The sequence below is a fragment of the Astyanax mexicanus genome, chromosome 15 (assembly GCF_023375975.1).
Source record: "Astyanax mexicanus isolate ESR-SI-001 chromosome 15, AstMex3_surface, whole genome shotgun sequence".
NCBI lineage: Eukaryota > Metazoa > Chordata > Actinopteri > Characiformes > Acestrorhamphidae > Astyanax > Astyanax mexicanus.
The window spans coordinates 6712143-6740102 of NC_064422.1; the positions used below are offsets into that span (position 1 = coordinate 6712143).

At 37.3% G+C, this 27960-nt stretch overlaps 1 protein-coding gene across 3 annotated transcripts in view; it reads right to left on the bottom strand.

Annotated features, from left to right (window-relative positions):
• Positions 1 to 27302, bottom strand: part of sgms1b (sphingomyelin synthase 1b) — a 36971-nt gene extending 9669 nt beyond the window's left edge. Inside the window, exons 1-5 of one of the 3 annotated variants that reach the window (XM_049464861.1) lie at positions 27065 to 27302; positions 7495 to 7757; positions 2908 to 3255; positions 2022 to 2512; positions 1815 to 1932 (exon numbers count right to left, since the gene is read on the bottom strand). In XM_049464861.1, coding sequence (XP_049320818.1) covers positions 1815 to 1932; positions 2022 to 2512; positions 2908 to 3030 — 732 coding nt within the window. In that variant the 5' untranslated portion in view covers positions 3031 to 3255; positions 7495 to 7757; positions 27065 to 27302. Of the gene's footprint in view, positions 1 to 1814; positions 1933 to 2021; positions 2513 to 2907; positions 3256 to 7494; positions 7758 to 23572; positions 23790 to 27064 lie in introns of those variants that run through there. The other 2 variants (XM_022669351.2, XM_049464862.1) reach the window with 2 other exon arrangements.
• Positions 27303 to 27960: the final 658 nt, after the last annotated feature.

Here is a 27960-nt window from a genome sequence, read left to right on the forward strand (position 1 = left end):
GTATTGAAGAACATGGTGAAAAGAGGATGATAATAATAAAGTTTACAGAGAAACAGACACATATTATTGCTTGTAGTGAAAAAAAAAATGAAGCGCAGAGTAAATCAGTGGTAAGACGCAAGTTGTCATGTTTGTTTGATGGTTTACATTCACACTTCCTAACTCTCTGTTTCTCTCAGCTGCACTCAACAGGAAAGCATGATCTGACAAGTGAAAAGGCCGCCTGGCCCAGTCTAGCTCATGATAAATGGTTTCCAGCCCTCCCTGCAGGGAGGATTTCCTGCCCTGTGTAAAGGGTGTGTGCCCTCAGTTTCACACTCAACACAGTGTGTGTGAGAGAGAGAGAGAGAGAGAGAGAGAGAGAGAACGAGAGTGAGAGAGCAAGCGAGAGACGTCAAGTTCCCCTTGGGACTGCACCATGGCAACACACTCACACTCCAAATAATCACGTTCTTCCTTTATTACTCATTTTCCTCTTTTTTTTTTAGCAGAGCCTTTACTTATGCAAACTGCAATTAGGCCTGTCACATTAACCGTGTTTGTTTAAACTCAATATTGTCCCAAAATTTATTGCAATAAAATATATTATTGTCATTTTAAAGCCATAATGTAATAGCATAATAAGGCAATTACACTATTTCAAAGAGCAGTGGTATTGAGACTATATATTAGGGGTGAGCAATATTATATCGTATACAATATATCGTGACAGTTTATATGCATGCACTAAATATTCTGCAATATTATTTGCTGCATTATATTATTTTATTCTATATTATTTATTTTGCCACATTATTATGATTATTCTGTTATACTATTATACTATGTTCCTGAAATTAATTAATTCTTTTAGTTTTCCTATATAACCAAGTATATCGTTATCGCAAAAAATACCCTGAAATATTATGATATTATTTTAGAGCCATATCGTCCACCCCTACTATATATACATATACATACACACCAATGAATCGACACATCTCAAATTCTGTGGGTTTTCTTTCTTTCTTTTTTTTAAATCCAGACTATTTACTCTTTAGTAAACTATTTAGTAAAAAAAAATGAATATGTTTTTTATTTTACAAGCTTCAGCTTTATAAGGTAGAGTCACCTGGAATTCAGGCTTTCAGTTAACAGCTGTGCTGAACTCATCAAGAGTTAATTACTTGAATTTCTTGTCTCTTAATGTGTTTGAGAGCATCAGTTGTAAAGTTGTGAAGAGGTAGAGTTACAGGTATACAGTAAATAGTCCTATTTCAGTAATTTTCTAATCTATATTACGGCCAGAACTAAGTAAAGAAACTAAGTAAAGAAAAGAAAATACTCTATATTACTTTATATACATTTAAAAAAAAATATCTCCTCAAAAGTAGAGCAGTCACACCACAGGACAGAAAATATGAAATTTAAAATAAGTAATAAAAGATTCAAATATAGCCAAATATCATAGAAACTTTCTGGTTCTTTCTTGATTAAATAACCCCTTTATTTGACCAACAAACTGCCTTTAAAAAAAAAAAAAAAACCCTGACCATTCAAGTCATACTGCAGGAGTGTCTTTTTAATATCAAAACCTTAATTATTGTCTTAAATTTTTATTTAATTATAGTCTTTTCCATTTTAAAACATTATACTTGTAAAGAAGCCATGTTTAAAATTCTGCTAATATTTTATATTACGTCAAACGACAAGACATTTTGTATGTTTACCTGACAATAAAATACAATACAACAAAAGAAAAAAAAAATTTGGCAAATAACCAATGCAGCCCTATGCTCCTGAACTCAGGTCTGAACCAAAGCATGAACTCTTACCTTGGGTGAACACTTGAAATGCATCCCTGGAACAGGCAGTGTAGTGATGTACATGGTGATACACCGGTACAGGTACAGGGTCCCCACAATGAACAGGAACCTCCGACCAACAATTGACCTGTTAATAAAATATATGATGAGCTGCTGTTGCCAGATCTGTGAATGAGTTAGAATCCAGAAGCTTGCACCATCAGCCAGAGCACTTACTTGTGTTTCATGAGACTCCACTGTATGATCCACAAGATCACCAGGATCATCCCGTTTATCTCACATACGGAGAAAGCCCACTCCACTCGATCGAACAGGTCGAAGAACTTGTCGGGTAAAGGAGGGGTCGCCTCCTTAGGAGGCACGCGCTCGTGGACTATAGAAATCATGATGCTGGTGAAGACGAAGCAACAGATTGCATACAAGAAGGCTACGCCAGTCTTGCCCCATTCTGTGGGGAACTGCGGCCCAGCCGGCTCAGGAATGGGAATGCGCACCAGTTCCTTATGAAAGCCATTGACCAAACCGTTCCGTTTGGTCTTGCTAGAGGCACCAGCATCACCTTCGTGAGATATGACCACGTGACCATTGGCAAAACCGTTTTTATGTGCTTCTATATGGTGCTCGATGTTCAGTGTCTTGATCTTCTCCAGGAGCTGCTTTCCACTGTCTGGTGAAATTCGGGATAGAGGAGGCTTCTGGAAGTCAGCCTGGAGGTAAAGAAAAGAATGGCATTGTTTATAATTTGCAGATTTTAGAACTTTAAATCTTACCAAATTAATTTTTTGAAAATTGCAACTTCATATGCAAGAGACACCCAACAAACTTAAGTTTTATATTTTCTTAAGTCACTGCGCAACAATAAAATAATATTCACACAAAACACATATGCTACCCCAAAAATGCTTATTTAGTATTAAACTTAAACTTGAATTTAATCTAACAGCAGCCTGAGCCTAAAAGTTACAGCAAACAGGGATTTTCCTTTTAAACAGGGTTTCCGGTTCCGGTACATCAGCTCACAGACACCCTGTGCTGTGGACATCACCCTAGGAGTGATGTGGGGATAGAGCGCCATCTACCCGATTACCTGAAAATCGATTACCTGAGAGAGGCGCAGTAAGGCTTGCCCGTCTGCTTGCTGGAGGGGCTCCACATACTCCTGCATGCCCTCTTCAGCCAGCCAGAGACTGACCTGTTCCTTAGACCACTGGCCTGCTTTCTTCATGCCCTTCCCTCAGCTGGTGGAGATCGACTGGAGAATCAGAAGCAAGCTGGGGGAGGGAGCAGAACAGCACAGGCCGCTACAGCACACGCCGATTTCCTCCAGTCATCATCATCGTCATCACCATCATCATCATCATAACCACCACCATCACCATGCAGAGGACAAGCTCAAGTCCTCAGAGCAGTTAATCCAAACCCGGCACCATCTTCTAACGTTCAGTCCGGCCTGCAGGAAAAGAACAGATTTTTCAGAACATTTCAATAAACGATAAATCACCAGCAGAGAGTATAAATCTGTTAAATAATCAGCAGAATTGGTTTCGAAGAGGCTCAGAGGTTATAAGAGCAAGTCAATTATATTTTAAGGAGTGTGAGTCATACTGCCTACTGATGTGGCATGGAAATAAAAGAAGGAAATTTGATTGGTCAACAGAACTGCCCAGTCCTTACTCATATAGAAACTAAGAAATGTAAGGAAAGTGTGACTCCCTATAATCTACAGCTGCTCCTCTCTCCTGGTTATGAACACATTATTCTTGATTGGTGGGATTTTATACATGAACAGACACCATGTCGAGCACATTACAAGAACTCCCAGTCCTATTCCAACCAGCAACCGTTCTCCTCATTTACTACTTAGAAACAGCTTCACTGCATTGAATACTGTAGTGCTTTTTCATCCCATGTAGGGCTGAAACGAATGAATATTTTGGTAGTCGACTAATCTGATGATTACCTTTTCGATTAGTCAATGATTATTTCTGCCATGTCCTCCATCTCTAAAAACACTAGAAACAGCTGAACATTTAAAATGCATTTAAATGCCTGGATGTTGTTTAAATGTCAAAAGTACTCATATTTAGTGAGTAAATATGTAATCTGTTGTGTTTGTGCATTTTTGGAGACGATTAGTTGGCAATGAAATTAGTAGTCGACAAATTTAAATAATCAACATTGTGCTCTTGGATATGTCTTAAGCCCTATCCGGACAGGATTAGTTTCTCAGGGGGTCCTGGGGTAATTTTTTTATTTTATAGGGAGTCCTTTTGATTTTATTCCCATCCGGAACAAGCATATGCTTGTTTTTCTCAGACATCCTCTGAGAAAATTACAGGCTGAATTATCTACTGTTTTTCTCTGAACTCCATGGTCCTCCAGTAATTTTAGTCCCGTCCAGACACACATCTCTGAGTTTTGTCACCTCGCATTTAATAAAATAGCTATTTGTCCACTGCCACGCACTGTAAATCACACTTTGGGTGCGTGTTTCCATGGAGATACAGAAAAAAACAACAGCAAGTGACTAAATTTCAGTGAACAGTACTAAACAGTACTGAATACTGAATAATTGGAATCTCTGTGGTGCTCACTCATAAGAGGCGTGGAGCTGTTTTTTTTTCTGTAAAGCTGCTTTGTGACAACTTTTGTTGTAAAAAGCACTATAAAAATAAAATAGAATTTAATTTAATTTAATTTAATTATTTGGAGCGTTTTCTCCCTCTGTTTGCTGTGATTTCACACAGGCATAAATCTAAACACACCAAAATGTGCACCAATAAACCACGCAAGCACATGGTCTCCTCTGATTGGTCAGAGCTTGGTCTGGCTTGGGAGCAAGAAAGTAAATATTTTGGGGGTCAGATTCTGTGTTCCAGTGCGTATATCTGTGCAGTGTGAAGCTACTTAAACACAGAACGCTGAAAATTTGCCGTTATCCACCATAAAAAAAAAAAAAAAAACTTAAGTGTCTTAAGAAGGAACAAGTGCAAATAAATCGCAGTTAATCACAGATAATTTTTTTGATTAATCTAATACAATTAATAAAACATCCTATATACAATCTTATCCTTCACAACAGGCCCAAATCCTCGTAACTGAAGCCCACAAGCAGATACATCATCTGTTTACTGTGACCTCTACAGGCCTCCTCATTGGTTAACTGGAGCACGAGCACTCACTTCCACTCCAACAACTCGTGAGTGTGTTCGCCTGGGTGTGGCAAGTCTGTTTACACATGTGCTGAGGGGGAATGGAAGGGATGCGTCACATATGGTTTACATTATAGAGAGGCTCCCCCTCTCCCGTTATCAGATGCCTGAGCTGCACGGCTGCTTTTCTCACGGCTTAGAAACAAAGCTAGCTTTCGAAACACCTTCATGCTACACACCAGAGTTGCTGTGGTTTCCTGCTGACCCCTGAAGTCACATGTGTCACTTACAGCTGTGGGTAAAGAACTGCTTAAAACTTCACAGACTGTGCGCACAGTGGTTAATGTCTTACTCAAGCAGACCTGACTACGCAACCATGGCTTCTGCGGGCTGATAACGGCTCTCCCATGTGAAAGAAAGGCTGTTCTATATGCAAAAGACTGTTTGTGTGTGTGTGTGTCTTTGTGTATGTGTGTGTAAGTAATGGTCTGGTGTCAAAAACCAGTAACCACACTCTTACTTAACTAGCTAGCCTTCAATAGAACAATAGAAAGGGTTACAGTATGCTGTTATCTTGATATTAAGTGGTTTTATTTAAGAAGAAAGGCCATCACAGGTTCTTTTAATTTACCAGAATACCATATTAATACTAGGCATGTAGTGAATATTCAACAAATTAAACAATTATTGTGAAAAAAGGAATAAAAAGACTTAAAAATGTCACATTTTTAACATGGTTTGTCTGCTAGGAGTTAAAAAAAAAGTGGAGAGTCCAATATTATTGTTAAGTTGTAGTTCTGTAATAATTTTTCTTAAAAAAAGCAAATCAGCAAATCAAAAATAAATGTACTTGTTGTTAGGCAACGGTAAACATGTAAACAAACTTAATCAAAAAGTAAAAATAAAATATAAAAATCTGTCAGTGATCCACTAATTGAGCCCTTCCAAAAATAACCCTATATTGACCTTTTTTCCTTTTTTCTGTTACTTGTTCTTTCTTTTTAAAACTAAAACATGTATACATTTGTTACAATGACTTAAATTGCTTCATTCATGTAACTTACAATAAAATAACTTAAAAACAATAAATGATAAATGATTTATTTGATACTAGAAATGTACTTCTTGTTGGGGTGTTCCAAGATCTCATGCCAAACATTGAGTTTGACAGTTCTATAGCTTCACAGGTTGCCAGGTCTGTATAGGACCCTCAGGGGGGTTGCCAGGTGAATACAGCCCCCTTACGGGGAGGCTTGTGAGAAAGTGTAGTTCTAAGGTCTGACTGGACTCATATAGGAGTGAGATCATACAGGAGAAAAGTTGGTACCACTTTAAAATAATACTACCTTCATAAAGGGTTTATAACTGGTTAACAATCAGTTTATTTATGGTTACTAATTAGGTTGTAAATGCCTTAAAAAGCCAAATAGTGAACCCAAAGCCATCTATATTGTTGCCCTTTCTACGTATGTGTTATAACTGATTATTAATGATTTTTAAGGCATTTACAACCTAATTAGTAACCATTAATAAACTAATTGTAAACCATTTATAAACCCTTTATAAAGGTAGTCTTATTTTAAAGTGGTACCGAAAAGTTTTTGGGTTTAAGGTAAAACCAGCTGCAATACTTAGTGCATAATGTTCTGTATTTTACTGCTTATAATAAAATAATACATAATTCATAAGCAGAGTAGAAATTGACTAGCATCTACTAAAAGATGATTACTTACAAAATATTTTAAAAATGCAGTTTGGAATTTTTTGTTGTTAATTTTAGTCAAATAAAATGTTTTCAAATCACATGCTTAAACTCTGAAACTATATAAATATGTATAAATAGTTAAAATCTCAGCTCATATCATGAGTGTCCTGTCACACCCCTAACATCTTTGTTGTCTTTGTAGTAAACAAATTTTAAAAGTAATTTTAAAAGTTTAATACTGTTTTTAACACTTTATGTGCTTTATTTGTTACAATTATAAAAATGTTAGCCCACATTATCACTAAAGCCAGAGCAGAAAAATAATTATTATAAGAAGACCTCGCTGCCCTTAACTCTGAGAACTTTCCTCTGCTTTCTGTAATAACTACACTAATAACACAGTACTGTAATTTTACTTTCAGTACTTCAGTACTACATTTTACTATAAATTACTTACAATACATTAGTACTTCCACTGAAATGTGGAACTTCAGAACACTTCAGTTTCTACATAAGTCGCTTTTTTTAAAAGAGCATTTTTTTTTTACAGAACTTTTACTCAAGTCTGGATCTCTGGTACTTTCTATGTGTCTGATATACAGTAGCTACAGTATTACATACCCACATCACATGTCAACAACATAGCATAAGCTATACATAGCATCAAAAGTTAGAATATGACCACAGTTACTGTAAGAACGCAGTGTAAGAAACCTTCTTACAGAACATTCTAGTGTTCAAAACACTTTAAGACTTGTGTCCCATAAGACGAAGATAGTCTCACACACAGACACATGCAGACACACACACAGACAGTTTCTTTTCAGCTTACCTCAGACACACCCTCAGTAAGAGTCAGTACAGCTCCTCCATCTGATGTCTCTAAACACTGACAGAGAGGAGCCGGGATGTTCAGCAGTGAGTCCTCAGCCCCTCCCTCTCCTACTGACTAACTTAATCCAGTCACACAAAGCCCCACCCATTCCCCCTACTCACTCACTCACTCACTGGCTGGCTCTCGTCATCCTCCACTAAGCGCTGAAAATACGTTTTCTGAGGGACTGTTATGCCCTGTTAGCGAGTCGCCTGGCAACACTAAAAAAAAAAAAAAAAAAAAATCATACATGTAATGAGTAACCTCACACACATAACCAGCAACTTACCACTGATTCATTTCAGTGGTTGCTATGATGACAAAATTCTTGCAACGTATAAGGATCCAGTTCTCAAATACACAAGAAAAAAACATTTTTATGAATAAATGTCACAATTTAATTCTAGAAATCAGTGTAGACAGGTAGGAAAGACACTCCAATAACATAATATCAGAAGTAAGTCATTTAAAAATAATTTAATATCACTAAAAACTGACCTTTACAAAAGAAAAAGTAAATATTTTAGAGCGGTCAACATTAAAGTGTTAATGCACGCTATTCATTTAGAATCAGTAAACACTTTGTTTTTCCCTGCAAATGAATAATGCCATCAAGTTTGACCCAAACTTCTCCCATAATCTTCGATGATTTTTTTTTTTGGAACAGTTTGTTTGTGGTGAGAACATGATCTGGTCTCAATCCAAACGAGCTATCAAATTTACCTCTTTTTAATTGAGCTAAACTGCTAATAAGACGCACTTTAATCAGATATACTATTAGCAAGATAATATACTGCTATGAACAAACGCAGTTATTGCAGATCCATGCTGTTTACACATGCAGTTATGTGCAGCATTCAGTGCTCACATCTGTCCCAGTGAAAACACTGTTTGAAACACAGCGCCATTTTTTTTTTAGCATTTTGTGTTAAAGCAGCTTCACACTGCACAGATATACACACTGGAACGCAGAATCTTCTTGCTATATTTACTTTCTTGCTACCGCACCAGACAACTCTGGCCAATCAGAGGAGACAATGTTTTCGTGTGATTTAGGTTTAAGCCTGTGTTAAACCAAACCAAACAGAGAGAGAGGAACGCTCCAAGTAAACGAACTCATCAACTGATCCAGACCTTAGAAACCAACTATACAGGTGTGTTTTATGCTCAGCAAATTGAGTTCTTTATTTCAGAACATTAGTGATCAGAGAGCATCATGAAAACCATATGTCACAAATCACTGTTTAATCCATTATCCCAGAATAAAAGAAGTTCAGTACAACTGCAAACCTACCAAGACATGATTGTCCAGGCAAGAAGAGCACTAATTAGTGAAGCAGACAAGATGTCCATGGTCTCTCTCGAAAAGCTACAGAGAGCCACAGCTCGGGTGGGAGCTAATAGGACAAACTAGTCATGCACTCTACAAATATGGCTTTTATAAGAGAGTGTCAATTAGAAAGCCATTTATAATATAACACCCAATTCAATTCTGTGAAACATGGTGTTGGCAGGATCATGCTTTGGAAATGCTTTTTTTCTTTTTAGAGAGTTAAATAGGTTAGATCAAAGAATTTTAATGTGTTAGAATGGCCCAGTCAAAGTCCTGACCTAAATCCCACTGAGCTTCTGTGACAAGACATGAAAATTGCTGTTCACAGAGATGCTCTCCATCCAACCTAGCTGAGCTTCAGCTATTCTGCGAAGAAGAATGGGCAAAAAATCTCATCTTCTAGAGATGAGAGAGATATACCCCAAAAGTCTTGTAGCTGAAATTGCTGCAAAAGGTGTTCTTAATACAATACAAGCAATACAGATTTCTATTCATAAAAAAAACTTTGTTTATATATCATTTAAATTCCAATAAATGTAAGTTTGTGGATAAAACCTCAAAACCTCTACACACAAATAGCACTAGATTTAAGATTTCCACATACGAATAAATGTAAATACTGTTCTATTACAAATATATAATGCTCTGTTTAGATAAAGCGTCTGTATGTTTACCAAATGTTGGGCCCATTTGGTAGATAACCATGTCATCTGTAAGAAGAGATTAAACTTAAATGGAACTTCCAGCTTTTTTTCTAAATTTCAATGTAATGCAATCACTGAAATGTAAACAGGCATTCAGAGTGGTACTGTGAAATGATTCACTGTAGATGAATGCTGATTTCCTTACACTGGTGCAGATAAGAACCAGGGGATGGGATTACAGTCTACAAGTTAGTTTCGGTGGTACCATTCAGGATGAATAAGTGTAATAAATCCACTCATGAATGCCCACAATATGCTGCTCCTCATTAAATAATTATTTTTCTTTGACATCCGTACAATTACTCAAGAACATGTCCTTTATTTTGCAGTTATGACTAGTCTTTTGGACATTCCCACACCAGCTAGCCAGTTATATACATGCACACAGTGATGTACTTGAATATATTAGTGAATCTCAAAAATAAAAAAAATTAATATCATGGAAAAGTTACTTTATTTCAGTAATTCACTTAAACACATATTTAAGTGGCTTGGTCTTATCAAGATATAACCTTGATACTCAAGACGCATGAAGTGAACAAATGTCCACGGGGGAGAGGAGAAGGAAAAAGGAGCTCTTTGTATTTTATTTAGCCTAACAATGCTGTGCATATATGGTCTCACTCTGAAGAGCCACCTTTAAAAATGTTTTAGGTCAAAGTCTTCTCCATAAAACAATGTGTCAGTCACACGGCAACATTATTATAACCATTCCTTGGAATATATTTCTTTATGTTTGTGAACTTTAGAAGGCTGTAAACTCATTTCCAGTTCATCATCACTGCTGTGTAAAATTCTGGCTCAGTAAAAGTTTATGTAGAACGAAGCATTTTACAAGAAATCTAAATCTAAATGGCATAATTATGCCGAAATTCCAGAAAATCTGTTTATAATTGCAGTATTTTTTTTAGTTAACAAAGGTATTGAACTTTGTTGAACAGTTTATGAAATTTCTTCCCACATTTATTTGCTCATCTGGCCACGGATTTGTTTTTTGTGGGTGTGTTTGAGGCTACCATACAATTGAATGTGGCTGTGTAAAGGGCTGCAACGATTACTGTATTTTTCACACTAAAAGGCACACGATCAATGAACATCTATTTTCTGGTATAATTTAATACATAAGGCCCATTGGTTTATAAGTCACATTTTAAAAGACATTATAAGGAACTTCTAATTTAGTAGGTCTTACCGCTGGGTGGTGGTGGCGGGTAGCTAGCTGAGTTAAGTAAAGCTAAGATAAGTAAACAAAACTGTAATAAAAAAGACTCTTTTAAAGTCAAAGGAGCACTGGATGTTAATCTACACAGATTTCTCTCCTGAAACTTTTGTTTATTTACAGTAAGCTTAGATTTACAAAATTCCCCAGCACTAGGCTGGAGCATTAGCATTAGCGGCTAACTGCTCATACAGTGCTAACAGGGGTTAGGAGCAGGCTACAGGCCGATAATACTCAGGAACGGGGAAATAGTGGTTAGCGGCTAATGCTAATGCTACTCCAGCCTCGGTGCAGGAGAACTTAACTGAAACTCCTGAATAACACTAACGTTACAGTTGTAAAGAGTGGCATTTAAACCTTAGTTCAGATGTTCGTTTTGAAGTAATAGAGAAAGCTAGAAACAGGAAGCACACACACAGCAAGTAGTAAGAGTGCATGGCAAAAATGATCATTGGCTAATCGACTAATCTGAAAAATATTCACCAGATTAGTCTAAAATAAATAAAAATAATCATTAGTTGCAGCCCTACTAATCTAGCAAGCTACCTATTTATCCATTCGCTCCTTTCATCCATGTTTCATTTTTCCTAGAATTATCCCTGAATTTGTGCACAGATGCATCACATAAAACATAAAAAGAATAAATCAACGGCTATATGCCTCTCTGTCATGTTCAGAACCATTCACACTGCTGGAAAAGATCTGTGCAACAGGCCAAAATGAAGTTCTGAGGTAATATTACAGCAAAAGCCATTCTAACATGACCTCAAACCACATAGGGACAAAACAGTAACACATCAATCTCACTACTCATTTACAGCAGAAAATAAGAAAGCATCTTATAGCTTAGAATAAGCAACTTGGCAGCTTATTCTCGAAAGTCATCTTTTGAACTTAAGTGCCCATGGCAAAAAAATAAAATAATAAAAATCCAGCCCTGAAATAAGTAATGGCTGAAGAATCAGAGAGTTGCTGAACTTGCTTGAGGGCTCTTTAGTTTGGAGTTCAATGAGGCAGCACATTCAATTTAGAGGCAGCTTTGACGATTCACGCCATTACACAGAAGTTATTCTCGTAGACCGACGAAAACACATACAGCAGTGTGTCCGTCAGAGGTGCTCACAGTCTGGCTTACTTTCCAGGAACTTGTTCCTCAATTCTGAGCACACCATCCAGCCATTAAATAACTTCTGACCAGGGCTGTACAGTGTACTGCTGCTAATCATGATGATGATGATGATGATGTTTTTTGCTTTGGTTTGGTCCTGGGTGATATGTTGTCTGTACCAACGCACTGTGAAGGACTGAGAACACTGGCAAACCCACCGTATACAAGCTTATGAGCTTACATACATCTCAGCGTATGTATTATGATAGAGTATTATGATATGTTTGTTAATTATCATGAATACTACAAAATACTGCAACAAAATAAATCTGAATCTTTTATTTGACAATATTATTGCAAACAATAGGATATAGCACATCCCTAGATTTTTATCTGATTGTAACAAAAGTGCACTCCATATATTACATATGTATGTCATTGCATTACATTTTTTGGACTATCAGGCACAGCTAAAATCCTTTAATTTTCCCAAAAATCGCCTCATGTATGCATTCTATCAGTCAGTCATTAAGGAGCTAAGGGCCAGAGCCTGCTAGCGCTGCTAACCGGGGCTGGCTAGTAGAGGTGTGCCAAAAAATCGATTCACATAAGAATCTTGATTCTCATTTACTACGATTCAGAATCGATTTAAAATGTCCCAAAATCGATTCTGAGGGGCGGGTTTTGGACTGATTTTGGGCTGGGTATTTTTGTTGGACCTGGCAACCCGCTTGTCCCTTCAAACCGAGGTCTTCCAGACCCACACAGAGCGTAGTAGGTGTTTGAGAATCACCGGTAAGATGGCAGAACAAGCACTATATTACCTTAGATTAACGTGTAGTTTTAATGTTTTATGGCAGAATGCTTCATAACAAGCATAAAAAAGATCGCTAGTAGTTAGTTTCAGTAACTGTTAGCTAGCTAACAAGCTAACTTTCCAGTTCCACCTTAAATAACGCTACAGGTGGCTGCGGGCTGCAGCATTTAAGGCGGAACGGAAAAATAACAATAAGCTAATCAGAGCTCATTTCATCTCCTCATCACAGAGGAATTAAGGAATGGACAATATGAATTAATTTCTCCACCTCCTGCCCCCTTTCTGAAGAAATACAACGACCTTAAATTAACTAGTTAATCAGCAGCTGCTCCTGAACTTTAGCGCTCCACTGCTATCATCACATCAGCCCAGCAGCGTCACCTACACACCACCGCTAGTAGCCTGGTAATAAAGCAGTGTTATTTATTATTTATTTATTGTTCATTAACGTCATTGTGATATCCCAGTGATTCCTCTGTCACTGAGGACCCACATTCCTGCACATTTTATTGTTTTTGTAACACATTACTTGCTCCAGGACCAGTGTATATTATGGAGGGTTTTTTTTTTCAATAAGATTCATAAGCCAGAAGCAGAAATTTTTATAATTCAAATCGTTTTGAATCAAAAATCGATTTTGAATCGAATCGTGGCCCCCAAAATCGGAATCGAATCGAATCGTGAGATAGTAATCGATTCCCACCCCTACTGGCTAGCTATGCTGCTAACCGGAGCTGCATGTGCTGCTAACCGGGGCTGGCTAGCCCTACTAACCTTGGCTAGCTATGCTGCTAACCGGGGCTGTATGTACTGCTAACCGGGGCTGGCTAGCCCTACTAACCTTGGCTAGCTATGCTGCTAACCGGGGCTGTATGTACTGCTAACCGGGGCTGGCTAGCCCTACTAACCTTGGCTAGCTATGCTGCTAACCGGGGCTGTATGCGCTGCTAACTGGGGCTGGCTAGCCCTACTAACCTTGGCTAGCTATGCTGCTAACCAGGGCTGGCTAGCCCTACTAACCTTGGCTAGCTATGCTGCTAACCAGGGCTGTATGCACTGCTAACCAGGGCTGGCTAGCCCTACTAACCTTGGCTAGCTATGCTGCTAACCAGGGCTGTATGCGCTGCTAAACGGGGCTGGCTAGCCCTACTAACCTTGGCTGGCTATGCTGCTAACCAGGGCTGGCTAGCCCTACTAACCTTGGCTAGCTATGCTGCTAACCGGGGCTGTATGCACTGCTAACCAAGGCTGGCTAGCCCTACTAACCTTGGCTGGCTTTGCTGCTAACCAGGGCTGGCTAGCACTGCTAACTGGGGCTGGCTATGCAGTTAACCACCTCTAGCGCTCTCCCTTGGACAAAATACTGGAATTCTAAGCTTACTGTAAATAAACAGAAGCGCTTTACTCACACAAATAAACAGTTTTTAGGACAGAAATCTGTGTAAATTACCATTCAGGACTTTTTCGACTTAAATTGTTTTTTAAGAATTACAGTTTTGTTTACTTAGGCTTCCTCCAGCTTTCCCATTAGAAGGAAAACATGGCGACACCCTTGCTCACTTCGATGTAGGCATTCTTAGTAGTGTTGCTTAACGTGCCTTATAATCTGGTGCACCTTATAAATAAAACTAGACCAGAAAAAAGACGTTTATTGATAGTGTGTGCCTTATAATCCAGTGCGCCTTATAGTCTAAACACTATGGTACATAGTAGACATTTAATGGGAAATGAGAACAGTGTGAATTTGCACTTTTGTTACAAAAAGCTAAAAAAAAAAAAAAAAGCTAAAAAGTTATACCATGATGGCCCATATGGCCCTAAAATAATGATAACTTAATGTGTACAATATTAAAAAAAGAGGTTCGAATCCCAAATCATGCTGCTTTCCATCAGCAGCCAGAGTCCAAGAGAGCACAATTAGTCATGCTCTTTCTTGATGGTTAGATGGCACTCTCTCCCCACATTTCTCTTATTCCTAGTGTAATCTTGGTCACCCATCTGTTAGCTTATGTATCAGAGCTGGCTCACTGCGCTTTCCTCAGAGTGTGCATGCTATTAAGTGACAGCTAAAAAAGAGGCAGAATCCTAAGAGACTTTGCATTTATCAGAGGAGGCATGTGCTTGTCTTCACCCTCCTAGCGTTGGGGAATTACTAGTTTATTTTTGGAATGCTATGGCACGACTTCCAGTAGGCTACTAGGAGCAGAGTTCAGGGAAAGTCAACAGCTGTTTGCATACCCAGAATATCTCCGCTAACACCAAACCCACAGACAGCTCCTACTCTCCTTACAGCCCCAGCTGCACAGTTACTATGCTCCTACTCTCCTTATAACCTGCCACAGCTGCACAGTGACCACACTATAACACAGCTTTTACTCTCCTTATAGTCACGGCTGTACAGCCAGGTTTAAATGCAATTAAGCAGCCAGAAGAGTCCAAGATTTGAAAGGGGAAGGATTAAATGGTGTTTATAGAACTGTCTAGGTCATATAATTAACTGGCCTATTTCTTTCTCTTTCCTCTGCTCCAACATGACTTAATTCCCTGCTGAGCCGCCAGCTCACGCTGCTGACCCTATTTAAAACAGCCATATATACACAAGGCATGCAGGCACAGTGAAACATACAAGCTAAAGGCTAGGCTAACACAACAACAGATTCTAAAGCTCATGTTCATAGCCACAATTTTATTCTTTTATTTTAATTTTGATCAACAAGTTATAGTTCCAATATTAATATACGTACATGTATATAAGCCACACACAAAAAAACACACAAACTGAAGGTCTACAAACTTTTTGTGAGGGTAATAATTAAACAATGCAATGAACTAAAGGCGTAATTTACATATTATATTAAAATATCGATCTTTAATAAAAAAAATCAGTGATTAATTTAGCTCCAAAAACAGTCAGCATAGTCAGTTAGCTGTTAGCCATTAGCCACTGTGGCTAGATCCACAGGCCAGCTATTTATAATTGTATACCAAAAGTATACAATATATATATATATATATATATATATATATATATATATATATATATATATATATATATATATATATATATTTTTTTTTTTTTTGGTCTGTTTTGTTTACCATGTATTAATTAATTAATTTATTTTTAATTCTGTTAATATTTGCATCTTAAACAGCATGCTTAGTGTAGCTATTCTTAAAGAGATATTTTTGAGTAGTCTAGAATCGCCTGAAAATAATCTCTTATGTGTTCTCTAGCGCCATCTATAACTTTGTCATTTTAGGTAAATAAAAGGTGAATTAAAATATATATTTATTTTAATTTTGGTCAACATTGTAATTCTAATATTAATATAATTAAGTATTTTATATACTTTTTCATATTAATTATATAAACTACACATATTTTCTGTACCTATAAACTTCTGAACAATAAATTGTCAATTCACGGAAAGCCCCCTGTAATGAACATCAGTCTGAAAGATGCTGTAAATAATGTATATTGAAATATTGGGAAAAAAAAAAAAAAAAAAAAAATCACATGAGCTTTATTGAAAAAATATTTTTGATGCTATATATAGATAGATATAAGCTGCCCTAAACTAAAGTGTTGAACTGTAAACCAAGTCATACAGAGTGGTTTGTAGCAAAATGTCATAGATAGAGATGGCAAGCCCAGGTCTATAAAGTAACAATCCGCCCCAGGAAATCCTGAAATGGAAATGTTCTGGATTCATTACAGGGGTAGTGATATGACTACAGGGGTAGTGACAGGTGCAAAATTATATTTGAGTGAGGTGGATATACATTCATATTCTGATCATAGTGTATTAAGCACTTTGGTGGTCTGATTCCCAACACCACAGCTTTGAGCTGGACATTATACAATATTTTATTGTATCATCTGTACATAAAAAAAACACTGAAGAAAATTCTGTCTCATTGGATTATTACGTGCAGCACAAATTAAATAAAAAAAAAAATCACTGTATTGTGCATGAAAAAGCATTTAAATAGCTGATTATCAGAATCTGCCACTGCTGATGCGTTTTTTCTGTGTGAAAAAAATATGATGAACATTGTGCATCATGAAAAAAAATATCATGATAGGATATTTTCATCATATCACAATTTTATACCGTTTATATCGATATCGGTATTGTATTACATCAAACGTAATAAAAAAAAAAAACATTGTGATAGATTTTTGCCATATGATGCAGCCCTACTGTGAGTAATTCTAAAAATCTTAAATTACACAGAAATGTTAAAAACCACAACAATTCCTCTTTAAATATTTTAATCCGTGACTCACACAGTTCATATGCCATTCCTAATGAAAAGTGGGAAGTTATGCATGTTGCAACAAAGAAGCTGCATCAGGTCAAAATAAGTTTGCTAAGACCATGACTGTCAGGCTGAGGACGAGCCACAAGGCTCCCATTCACTGACTGAATCACTCTCTGTCCTCCAAGAATTCCTTAACACACACATTCCATAAGCCTGAATCTGATTACCATAGCCAAGCTAACTCGCAAGTGCACCAGCGACAAACACAACACAAGAGCGAGTCTCAAAGCATCCAGCAAGACACCCAAAGCGTGGTCCTAGTTCAATAGCCCATACAAACTACATATGCAGATGTGATCTTGCTGCTAATGCCAGGGTTGCACTATACAGCTTTCAGCGTCCTCGGAGTAATCAGATCATTGTGCTCTTCACACTACACATCTTGCATAGTAAACAGACATTTTCTGGAGGTTGTGCAGGGTTTCCTCGACGATTCCCCCACCTTCCAAACTGACTAATATAACACACCAGCAGAGAAAGGCACTAAACAGCTTCAAAATCATTGTTAGGCTCTACTTAAATAAATGGATCGATTAACATAAAACATTTAGCATGTTTCACAATGCTTTTCACACCTGCCTTGTTTGGTCTGGATATTCAGACGTTTCAGTTCAGGTCAGAACTAAAAGGACCGGAGTTTGATCTGATCCAAATAGGTGTTTTCAGTACTGATCTACTATCAGATCAATTACAGGAAGTTGAGTCAGTCTTAAAACAAACCCAAGTTAAAAAGAACTGGTTACGTGCCGAAATCCGACTCCCCTTGGTGTGCAGGTGCGTCACACAGCAGTATGAACACAAACACTTAGATCTGATTTATTTATTTACTGTAACAGTAGATTAACCCTTATTCATAGGTAAAAATAAAAGGAATCTGAGGATAATCTTTAATTCTCTATTTTACTAGAAATCGAATATCTTTTATTCTGCTACAGTGCAAAAGCGTGCACACGATGGGGAGTCGGATTCTGACAGAGCTAGAATACAGCAGAACACCTAGCAAAGCAACTCGCCAACGACAGGATGTCTTCAGCTAACTAAACTGCAGTATGCAACCAAAACTAACAAGACCAAATATACTTTATACAATGTAACAAACACACACATACCTTGGAGAAGTTTTTAATCTAGATTTTTATTTGTGAAAACGCCCTCAGTTTCACAAACTAGGTTAGCCACAATGCTAACAGCCACAACACTAACAGCCACAATGTTACCTGCGGCTGGAGCATGTTTGTCGTGATGCTAACAGGGAGGGGCTAAGCAGAGTTGAGGATTATATTTGGAAAATGCAAAGTGCAAACACCTCCAAATGATTTAAAATCCAATCTCTGTTTACACACAAGCATTTGAGATCAAATCACCCACCTGTGGGCTTGTTAAAACACATAGCCATTTTAAATCCATTATTATGCACTTTGCATTTCTAGATTATTGTGTTGCTTGGTAGTTGCATAGGTGTTAAAAGGTGCAGCTAGACAGCTGCTAGGTTCATGAACTGCTGTTGTATCCTAAGTGGTTGTTATGAAGTTTCTAGGTGGCCAATATTTTCAGTCCAGGGCTCCAGATTAACTTTTTGACAACCGTCCCAGAACCTTCTGAACCTGAAAATTGTCAGTCTTTAAAAGCTCTGTTCTACCGTTAGGCAGCAAGTAGCGCAGATTCCCTGATTATTGTTGCCACTGTTAAAGCTCCCCAGGTGACTCATAGGGCGGTTACCATAGCTAAGTGGTTACCATAGTGATGCAAGGGGGGTCCTGTGATATCCCAGGTGGTTGCCAAGTTGTTGCTCAGCAGTTGCTGTAGTATCCGATATGGTTGCTAATCTGCTGTAAGGTGGTTGGTATGGTATCTCAAGGTGGTTGCTGAGGTATTGCCAAGCTATTTGAGGCTACAGTGTTGCTAAGTGGTTGTTACAGTGCTGCCTGGCAGTTGTCAATGGTGTTCACATTTCCTGCTATGGAGTTGATAGATGTTTGCTAGTCCATCCTATGCTATTCTATGGGGTCTATGCTTCTTTGCGGTGAGTGTGACAAATTAGGGATGAGGAAAAGTAAGTAATGGAGTAGAATGTTAAAAATAATGCATTCATACTCGACTTTAAGCTTCAAGACAAGACAGCTTCAAGACAAAAATGATCAATACAAATAAGCAGAAGGTCATAACCCCTAAAGAACCACAAACAAACTGAACACAGCTTATTACTGGACATTTAAACCATGCACTCTACAAACTAGGCCTTTCAGAAAGACCCAGAGGAAATCTAAACCCAAGCCAAAACACAGGGCGTTTAGCACCTTGCTCAATTCCCTGAGCTAAAACAACTTTCCATTGCTTAACCTTTAGTCTGGTCTATGGTTACAGGCCTTATTCCAGAGTGTGAAGAGAAAACAGATCTTAAAAGTATCATCATGTCCTTTCTTCTACACTGAGATCAGTTAAAACAAATAAGCATGTTATGACTCTAGTAGTGCAGATATTGGCTATCAAGCAATTAAACCTCATAAGCAGCATATCTCAACTAAGAGCTAATTAATTACCCAGATCCAGCAACAGACTGAGCTCTTCTCACGGCGACCTGTGATCAGGTGACATAACAAGGCTGGAGGTAGAGTGAGGCAGAGCTTCTTATACTGAGAAAAATTGGAGCAGAAAAAGATATGTTATTGTTACTGATGCCCCATCTTTTTATTTGTTATTAGGAAAATTAATATGATATGGTTAAAAGAAATTACTTTTTTATTTTTTACAAAAAATCTGACATTCACCAATGGTTTATTATGTGATAATTGTTTTAGTTCTCAAGGTCAATAGGATCTGTCAATATTTAAGCAAATTTCAAACATATTCTGGGGTTTAAAACACATCAGGAATCTGAGGTATTCTTTTTGTGAGGACCTAAAATCTAAAGAACAAATGAATGTAAAATTTTAGAAAGTTATTGGTAAGCAAGTTTTTGATTAACCTCTCAAATGTGGAAACATATTCTATTTTTCTGGAAATTAACAAAGCTGCCAGGAAAAGCAGCAACTGTTGTTCAGCACCTGCAGGAACTCCTTCAAAACACTGAGAAAACTATTCTAGGTGACTCTCCCTCATGAGGACACTGAGATTAATATACCACAAGTGTACAGATCTGTCCTCAAAAGATAAATGTGATACTTAAAGAAGAATCTAAAGTGTAAAACCTATTCTACTGTTCCTGTGTAACATTAATTTAAACTTCAAACTTAAATTTACAATGCAAAAAAAAAATCATAAAAGAAACAAAACACATTAAATGAGAAGAGGTGTGTCCAAACTTTTGACTGGTACGTACTGTATATAATCTGTCTCTGGTAGATATGTCATGAAAAAATTGATTAGTAAGAATTGCCCTTTTGTAAGATGCAACAAAATTTCTGTGGCAGTGCACATCCTGCAATGTGAGTATCGCACATGCAAACATTGTTTGGACACCGTGTTAAAACGGCTGTGCAACGCTAATTTGCATGATATTAATAGATTAGACCAACAAAAAAAAAAAAAAAAAAAAAAAAAAAAAACACAGACACACCTCTATATTCTAATATACTCTACTTTAAATAAATGTACTTTAAATTGATTAATAGCATTAAAACTTTATTTTAGTGTTGTTTACATATTGTTTCAGATTGGTTATTTTCATATATACATTAAATTACATTTCTAATTACTTAAACCATAAAAAGGCACTGATCTTTCACAATGCCACCAATTCACAGGCATTTTCTTAAAAATACGATCCATTAATCATCAGCTCTGGAAGCAGAACACTTCCCCACATTTCTTACTCTGATTATTTAAGCAGCAATACACAAAAACAAAAACCTGCAGTATTTTAGAGTTGTGCACCGCCTAAAACTGTTCTTAACCTCAGGACAACAATAGCTGAACTCTTTTACTGAGTCAAACAAAGAGCAGGTCACAAAAGAGAATCGGACTGCCTGGGATACATGACACTCCCGCCTCGGGGGAGTAACACACCTTTACAACCCCTTTATCCTCAACTTCCTCATCCAACCAACCACTCAACAGCAGCACAGTCTATCAGCACTCAAACACACAGGCTTTTAAAAATGTTAATTATTACTCTAAACAGGTAGGGTTTTAATGTTTTTCTTGAAAACTTAAATGTTAAAACCTTCAGTTCATTCAGTATTTAAATACTTTGACAACATTTTTTCAACATAAATCATTCTAGAAAAAAATATATAATAATAAATAAAGAAAAGAAAAGAAAAAAAAAATCCACCCAAATAAAGGTTCCATTTTGGAGACCCCAAAGTTTTTTATTTTTTTTTTACAGCACCCATGTATACAGTCAAAGTAGGAATGGGGAACAAAACTTGATTATGGTACGAGTACTGTTGTCATGATACCAATCCTGCCTGCCTGCCTGAATATCTTAATACTGATACTGAAACAGTACCACTGTAAAAATCTATGAATGGAATAATAGAAAAAAAAAAGTCATTTTTCATTGTTTTGATTCACTTAATTACTGAAAAGCAGAGGAAACCATAAATTAAGGCATTTAAAACCTGGGACATTTTTAAACTATTTTTAAACTATTTTTAAACATGAATTATCATGTGATCTGTAAGGTATTTAGACACACGTTTGTCACTTGTCGCTAGGGATGTCCCGTTCCAGAAACCAAGTCAAAATCATTTGATTTTAAGTATCTCCCGATACAATACTTTGGCAACACAGTAAAAAAACAACAACAACAAAAAAAACAACATCAGTTGTCCCTTAAGGTTTTTTAAATATATTTTTAATTATTCCTAAAACAAAAGGTATCAAAACAGCCAATTTTCATCACATACTAAATGGCCCCATGAATGATTTCCATTTAAATATGTATATTTAACAATTTTAAATTAAATTAAGATCATGATTCTTTCTTTTTTTAATGCTAGTTGTTTCCTGTATTTGTGAAGGGGAAACACCAATATTAGTGTAGTGTGGTTTAGGCCTGGTAGACTAGATTTAGACAAGACTTTTTTCTATGAGGAAACAGTTTGTGTGCTTGTGTGCTTTAGCATGTGTGAGAGAGCACCCGAGAGCCTTCATTAACACGACAGTATAGGCATTCTAAGTGTGTGAATTTATAGTGAAGTGAACTCATGAAGTGACAACGCGACATTTTTGATAAATCAGTAATCTGAATTCCGATCCTTTAAAAATGACATGATGGGTCCTGATTTCCGATCACATGATTGGATCACGGACATCCCTACAGAGATGGGGCGCTGCAAATACCCAGTGATGCTGCATCAGCACCAGTTGGAAAAATGGCAAAGTTTGACTTTACATGTAGTGGAGGAAGCATGTGCTAGTCTTCACCTTAGTCCAGATGTGGCCTGCAAGCATGAAACATCTGGCCCGTCAGGTTGTTTAAAATATAATGAGCGATAATGAAAAAAATAACAAATAAAATGCTTCTCTGGTCAGCTTTTGTTTACTTTCCTCCCTTTTCTCTCTGCCACGCCCGTTGTTGCATCTATATAAGGGCGTTTTTCCCTGGTTGTGTCCCAATTCAATAGCTGGGCCAGCGATAGTGTTTTTGACCCTGACCCTGACGGCACAGGTTTGATCCCATGTGAGGAGCACTGTGTTTATATGTTTATTTATTTATTTAGGCTATTCCTTTCTTCTTGGGTTTATCTGCTTCAAGATCAACTGTTCTGCAATTGGGTTCAACAACCTTCTGGGCTGGAGAGCTACTAGTCTGTAACGCTCCATCCCATTACACTTCATTTTCCAAAACAGATTTTTTTATTTTTTATTTTTATTTTTTTATTGTGACTCGCCATGTAATGGCTTGGAAAATATCTGGCCCACAGCCAAACTTAATTGCCGACCCCTGCCTTAGTTCTTACAGATAATTCAGTTCACTCTGTGGCTATCTTTGAAATGTGACCTGGTGCTTATTTCCACTCATGCAAGACATGTTTTTGAATGGGGAGAGCCCAAAATATTGAAAACCAGACGTCGGATTACCATTTCAGAAAATTATAGTTTAAAATAACTGATAAAAATAATCCTGAAGAGTTTCTTGTTTTCAATTCAATATTAAACTAAATAAATCAGCTGATTGGCTGTTTTTGCTACAGGGCAAGTCTTTGTCCATTTCAAGTAATACGGGAGTCCAAATAAATGGCACACAAAAACACACACACACAGCCCTAATTCAAAGCTTGTGAAGCATGATTAGACAAACATTAGCTTTTCAGCCCGGCTTTGTCAGTGTTCATTCAGCTTTGCAACATACTGTACTTAGAAGTAAATGATAAAAAATGCTGTGAATTAGTTGTTTATTTGTCCTCATTTCCAAAGGCAGAAAGCCCATAATCCTATTGTACATAACTGATTGGGTAAATTCAATTTCCAATCCTCAGTAACAAAGAGATTTTTACTTAATTACATTTATAGCAACATTATCTCCTTTAGAGATCATGTGACGCACCACTCCCAAAGCAATGAAAAAAATGATGATTCTTACCATGAATTAAGAAGATTTGTGACAGACTGTGAGCAGGTTTTTCACTTTGACCACAGTGTGATGTTACTCCATTGTAATCCCCATTATAATGCACGCCACATAAATATAAATATAAAACCACTATTACACTATGACGACAGTGACACATTAGCTACCCCAGGCTTTTTCACTGCACACACACACAAAGTTTATAAAAAGAGTGATGGAGCTCTACACGGACACGCTAGTGCTCTAAAGAAAAGCTGAAAATACCATAAATAACCCAGAGTGAAGTCTGAAGTATCTACGACACAGTAAAGAGAGAGAGAGAGAGACGTATCAACAGGAAACGACTCCACTATGACGACTCCACTATGGGGCCCTGAACGCCGTGCTATATTAGGACCATGTGGTTTGCACAAGCACATGTCTCAAATTTTCCATAGACAGCCCAGAGAAGCTGATGTGTTTATGTAATGGGAAACAACAGGACAGCACAAGACAGACCACCCAGGAGGAGACCCTGCATGAGAGGAAAAACTCTGCAGAGCTAAATAGGCTATAAATGGTAATGGATGCACAACTGCAATATTAGAGATCATATTTTAAAATGCAAACGAGCTGTCTAACCAATGCTGTGGTCCATCTGAACTGGGATATTGGAAATTTCTGGGAAATGTTTAACAGGAACACCCTAGGGCTGCACAAATCTGGAAAAACTACAATATTGCGATATTAAAAATAAATTTTTTTACCACATTTCATCAGAGGTATATACTCTGTGTGTGCTAGATTTTGGACAAATGAATTAAATTGTGTAGAAATCAGGACTGCAAAATATATCGCTTTAGTATCACCATCCCAATGGGCACAAGCACAGTAGTCACATCTCAAGACTTGCAATGTAGGGGCCCTATGATTTTTTGCAAATTGGAGAACACAGACAGAATCATAGAAAATACAATTATATAAACAAATAAATAAATCAATGAATAAATTGAAATAATGATGTAAAATTTTCACCATTCATATATGGCAGAACAGTAAAATATTGCAATGTTTTGCAATGAGTCTGTGGCTTTTTCACATCTGCCCAAATAAACCAAATCAAAGGTACAAAAGAACCAGAGTCTGTTTTACCAGACTAAATAGTGCTGGTGTGAAATCACCATTAGGGTGCTTCTCACATCTGCCATGTTTGGTTCACACTTTTTTACTTCTCAGCTTGTGTCTGAACCAAAGCAGCAGATCAGAAAGGGGCACAAACCATAAATCTGAGGATAATCTTTTACACTCTTTCTGCTGCGGGAGCACGAGAAGTCAGATTCTGACAGAGATCAAAAATGGTCACCTGGCAAAGCAACTCTGATTAAGCTCTTTAGTCATTTGTTTAGGAATCTTCAGTTCTTTAAGATTTTTTTTAATCATTAAAGATATAACATTACATAATAACATCGTGAGAACAAGATAATTAAGTTGTAGAAACTAAATAATTAGGGCATGGGACAAGATAATTAAGGCGTGGGGACATGTAGGGACATGATAAGTATGGCATTGAAACAACGTATTAATGCATTGGGATGCTGTGGGGGGAACGTGAATATAAAGTAGTATGGACGACTTATTAAGGTGTGGGAACAAGATAATAAAGGCGTGGGAACTTCTTATGAAGATGTGGGGACAAGACAATTAAGTCGTGGGGATGACTTAAGGCATAGGATAGAGATAGTTAAGACATGGCAACAAGACAAATGAGGCGTGGGGATGAGATAATGAAGTTTTGGGCATGTGATAATAAAATCGTGAGGACGACTTATTAGGGCGCAGGAATTAAATAATTAAGGCATTGGGGCAAGATAGTTGAGGCATGGGAACGAGAAAACTGAGATGTTGGAACAAGACTATTGAGGTGTGGGGACGAGATAAGTAAGGTGTGGAAACAAGGTAATCAAGGTGGGGGGAAAATTATTGAGGCATGAGGACAAGATAATTAAATAGTGGGGACGAGATAATTTAGGTGCAGGGACAAGATAATTGAGGTGATGGGAACAAGATAATTGAGACCTGAGAATGAGATAGTTGAGGCATGGGAACGACGTCAAGGCGTGGGAATGAGATAGTTGAGGCATGGAAATTAGATAATTAAGTTGTGAGGACATCTCATTGAGGCGTGTATACGAGATACCTGAGGCGTGGGAACAAGATAATTTAATAGTGGGGATGACTTATTAAGGGATGGGAACAGATAATTAAATAGTGGGGAAGACTTATTAGGGCATGGGGACGAGATAATTGAGGCCTGGGGACGAAATAATAAGCCGTGGGAATAAGATAATTACGACCTGAGAGTGAGATAATTGAGGCATGGGGACGAAATAATAAGGCGTGGGAAAAAGATAATTAAGACCTGAGAGTGAGATAATTGAGGCATGCAGACGACTTATTTAGGCATAAGGACGAGATATTTAAATACTGGGGATGACTTATTAAATCCCGGCCACATATGACTTACTACCTCGTTCCCACGCCTTAATAAATCCTGTCCACGCATTGTTTTTTTATTTATTTTATCTTTTTTAACATGATGTCACCTTAGGTGCTGATGTAGGCACGCCCCTTACACAAACCGTAAACTGAGTAAAGCTAAAAAAAAAAAAAACAACACTAAAATACACGCGGCAGGCGCGTGCTTACACTGCTCTTATTGGTTGTGAGCGAAATAAACACTGATAGTGTTACAGCTGCAGGTTCTTATGTGTTTTTACTGAGCGGAGAAAGGCCATAAATAACGTTTCATCATCAACACAGAGATATTCTCAGACTGTGTTAACCTGTCTAACGCTAACTAACGACACTAGCAGCATCCAAACCTTCTTCAGGTTCTGCTAAAAACACAGTTTTTAGTTAACCTAACCCAAATACTGCTGCAGAAACTTGTAGCTAATGATCAACAGATTGTTCCTTAGCTGCTACTTAGGTTGTGAGTGCGGGAAAACCAATACACTATCCAACTACACTATCCAGCTACAGTCTACTAGCTAACAGTCGTATTATGTATATGGCTTAATGATGAACTAGCTTTGGTGATTTGAATATCTGTATTTTCGTTAAACTCTCATTTTTACTGTTTTCATGTGTTTTTTTTCTAGAGGTGGGTAACCCAGGTCCAGAAAGTAAAAATCCATCCCAGGATTTGTACCAACTGCCTGGGCGACTCTGCTGGAGCAAGTGGTACAAAACCCTGGGATTGATTTTTACTTTCTGGACCTAGATCACCCACCTCAAGTTTTTCCTGATAATTTATTTATTTTTGTCCCTGGATGCATTTTACAATCTGGACTCACAATCATCGTTTGCTTGAGTGTTACAACCGGTTAAAAAAAGTAATAAAACATAATTATATCTATATAAAAAAAATTATATATATATATATATATATATATATTGTACAGTTAAACATACACTAGGATAGCAGGGTTTGACAGGGTAGTAGAACTTGACAGGACACCGTACCTGAGCCGAACCCGCTGTGTGTAGAGCAGCAGCCTCAGAATAAAATGTGTGGAAAACGTGTAAATCCTCTGTTTTTCCCAAACTTCCAGAAATCCTCCAGTCTTTCTCCAGCACAGCTGCCGCTACAGTCAAGGCTGCGCTCTGAGTTTCCGCCGATAAGCTTCCAGAACCGGGAAAATTCCCGAATTACAGCCCGTTCATCCCCCCGATCCCCCAATATAAGATTTGTTGATCTGGAGGGGGCGGGGCCAAGCATCAGCGGGGGGGGGGGGAAGGCAGGGAGGGCGGGGTTCAGGAGAGGGGGCGTGGTCTAAAAGCCTGTGTTCAGATAAATACTTTATTTTTATTTTATTATTATATATTTTTAATTAAATGCGACATTAAGCTACTAAATACAGATTTAAAAAGGTGAAATGTAGGTGGTTTTCTTAATTTTTTAGTTAAAAAAAATAATAAAATAATGACGTAGGGGTGGGTGGACAGCATTACATATATGCAATATATGCAATGATGCCTTGTTACGTGAACCGTGACGTCATATTTGAGAACAGTTTAAAAAGACAAAAAATTGATTGAAAACCTGAATCTTCATACACTGACCTAGATATATAATATATTATTAATATTTTTATTTTATTGAGTAAATACTACATTTACTGATGTAAATACTTTAATTCCAAAATTTGATATCTTTTACTGGCCTTTACATCACTATTAAAATCCTTTAGAATGACTAAGAATAAAAAAGGGTCTAAAAACTGTAAGAATTTGTGATGAGCGTTCATTGTGGCCTCTTGTTAATATTTCTTTATCTTTAGAGTTTTTTGTTTTGTTTTGTTTTTCTTTCTTTCTTTCTTTCTTTCTTTTTATTTTCTCTCTAATGTATATTTTTATGT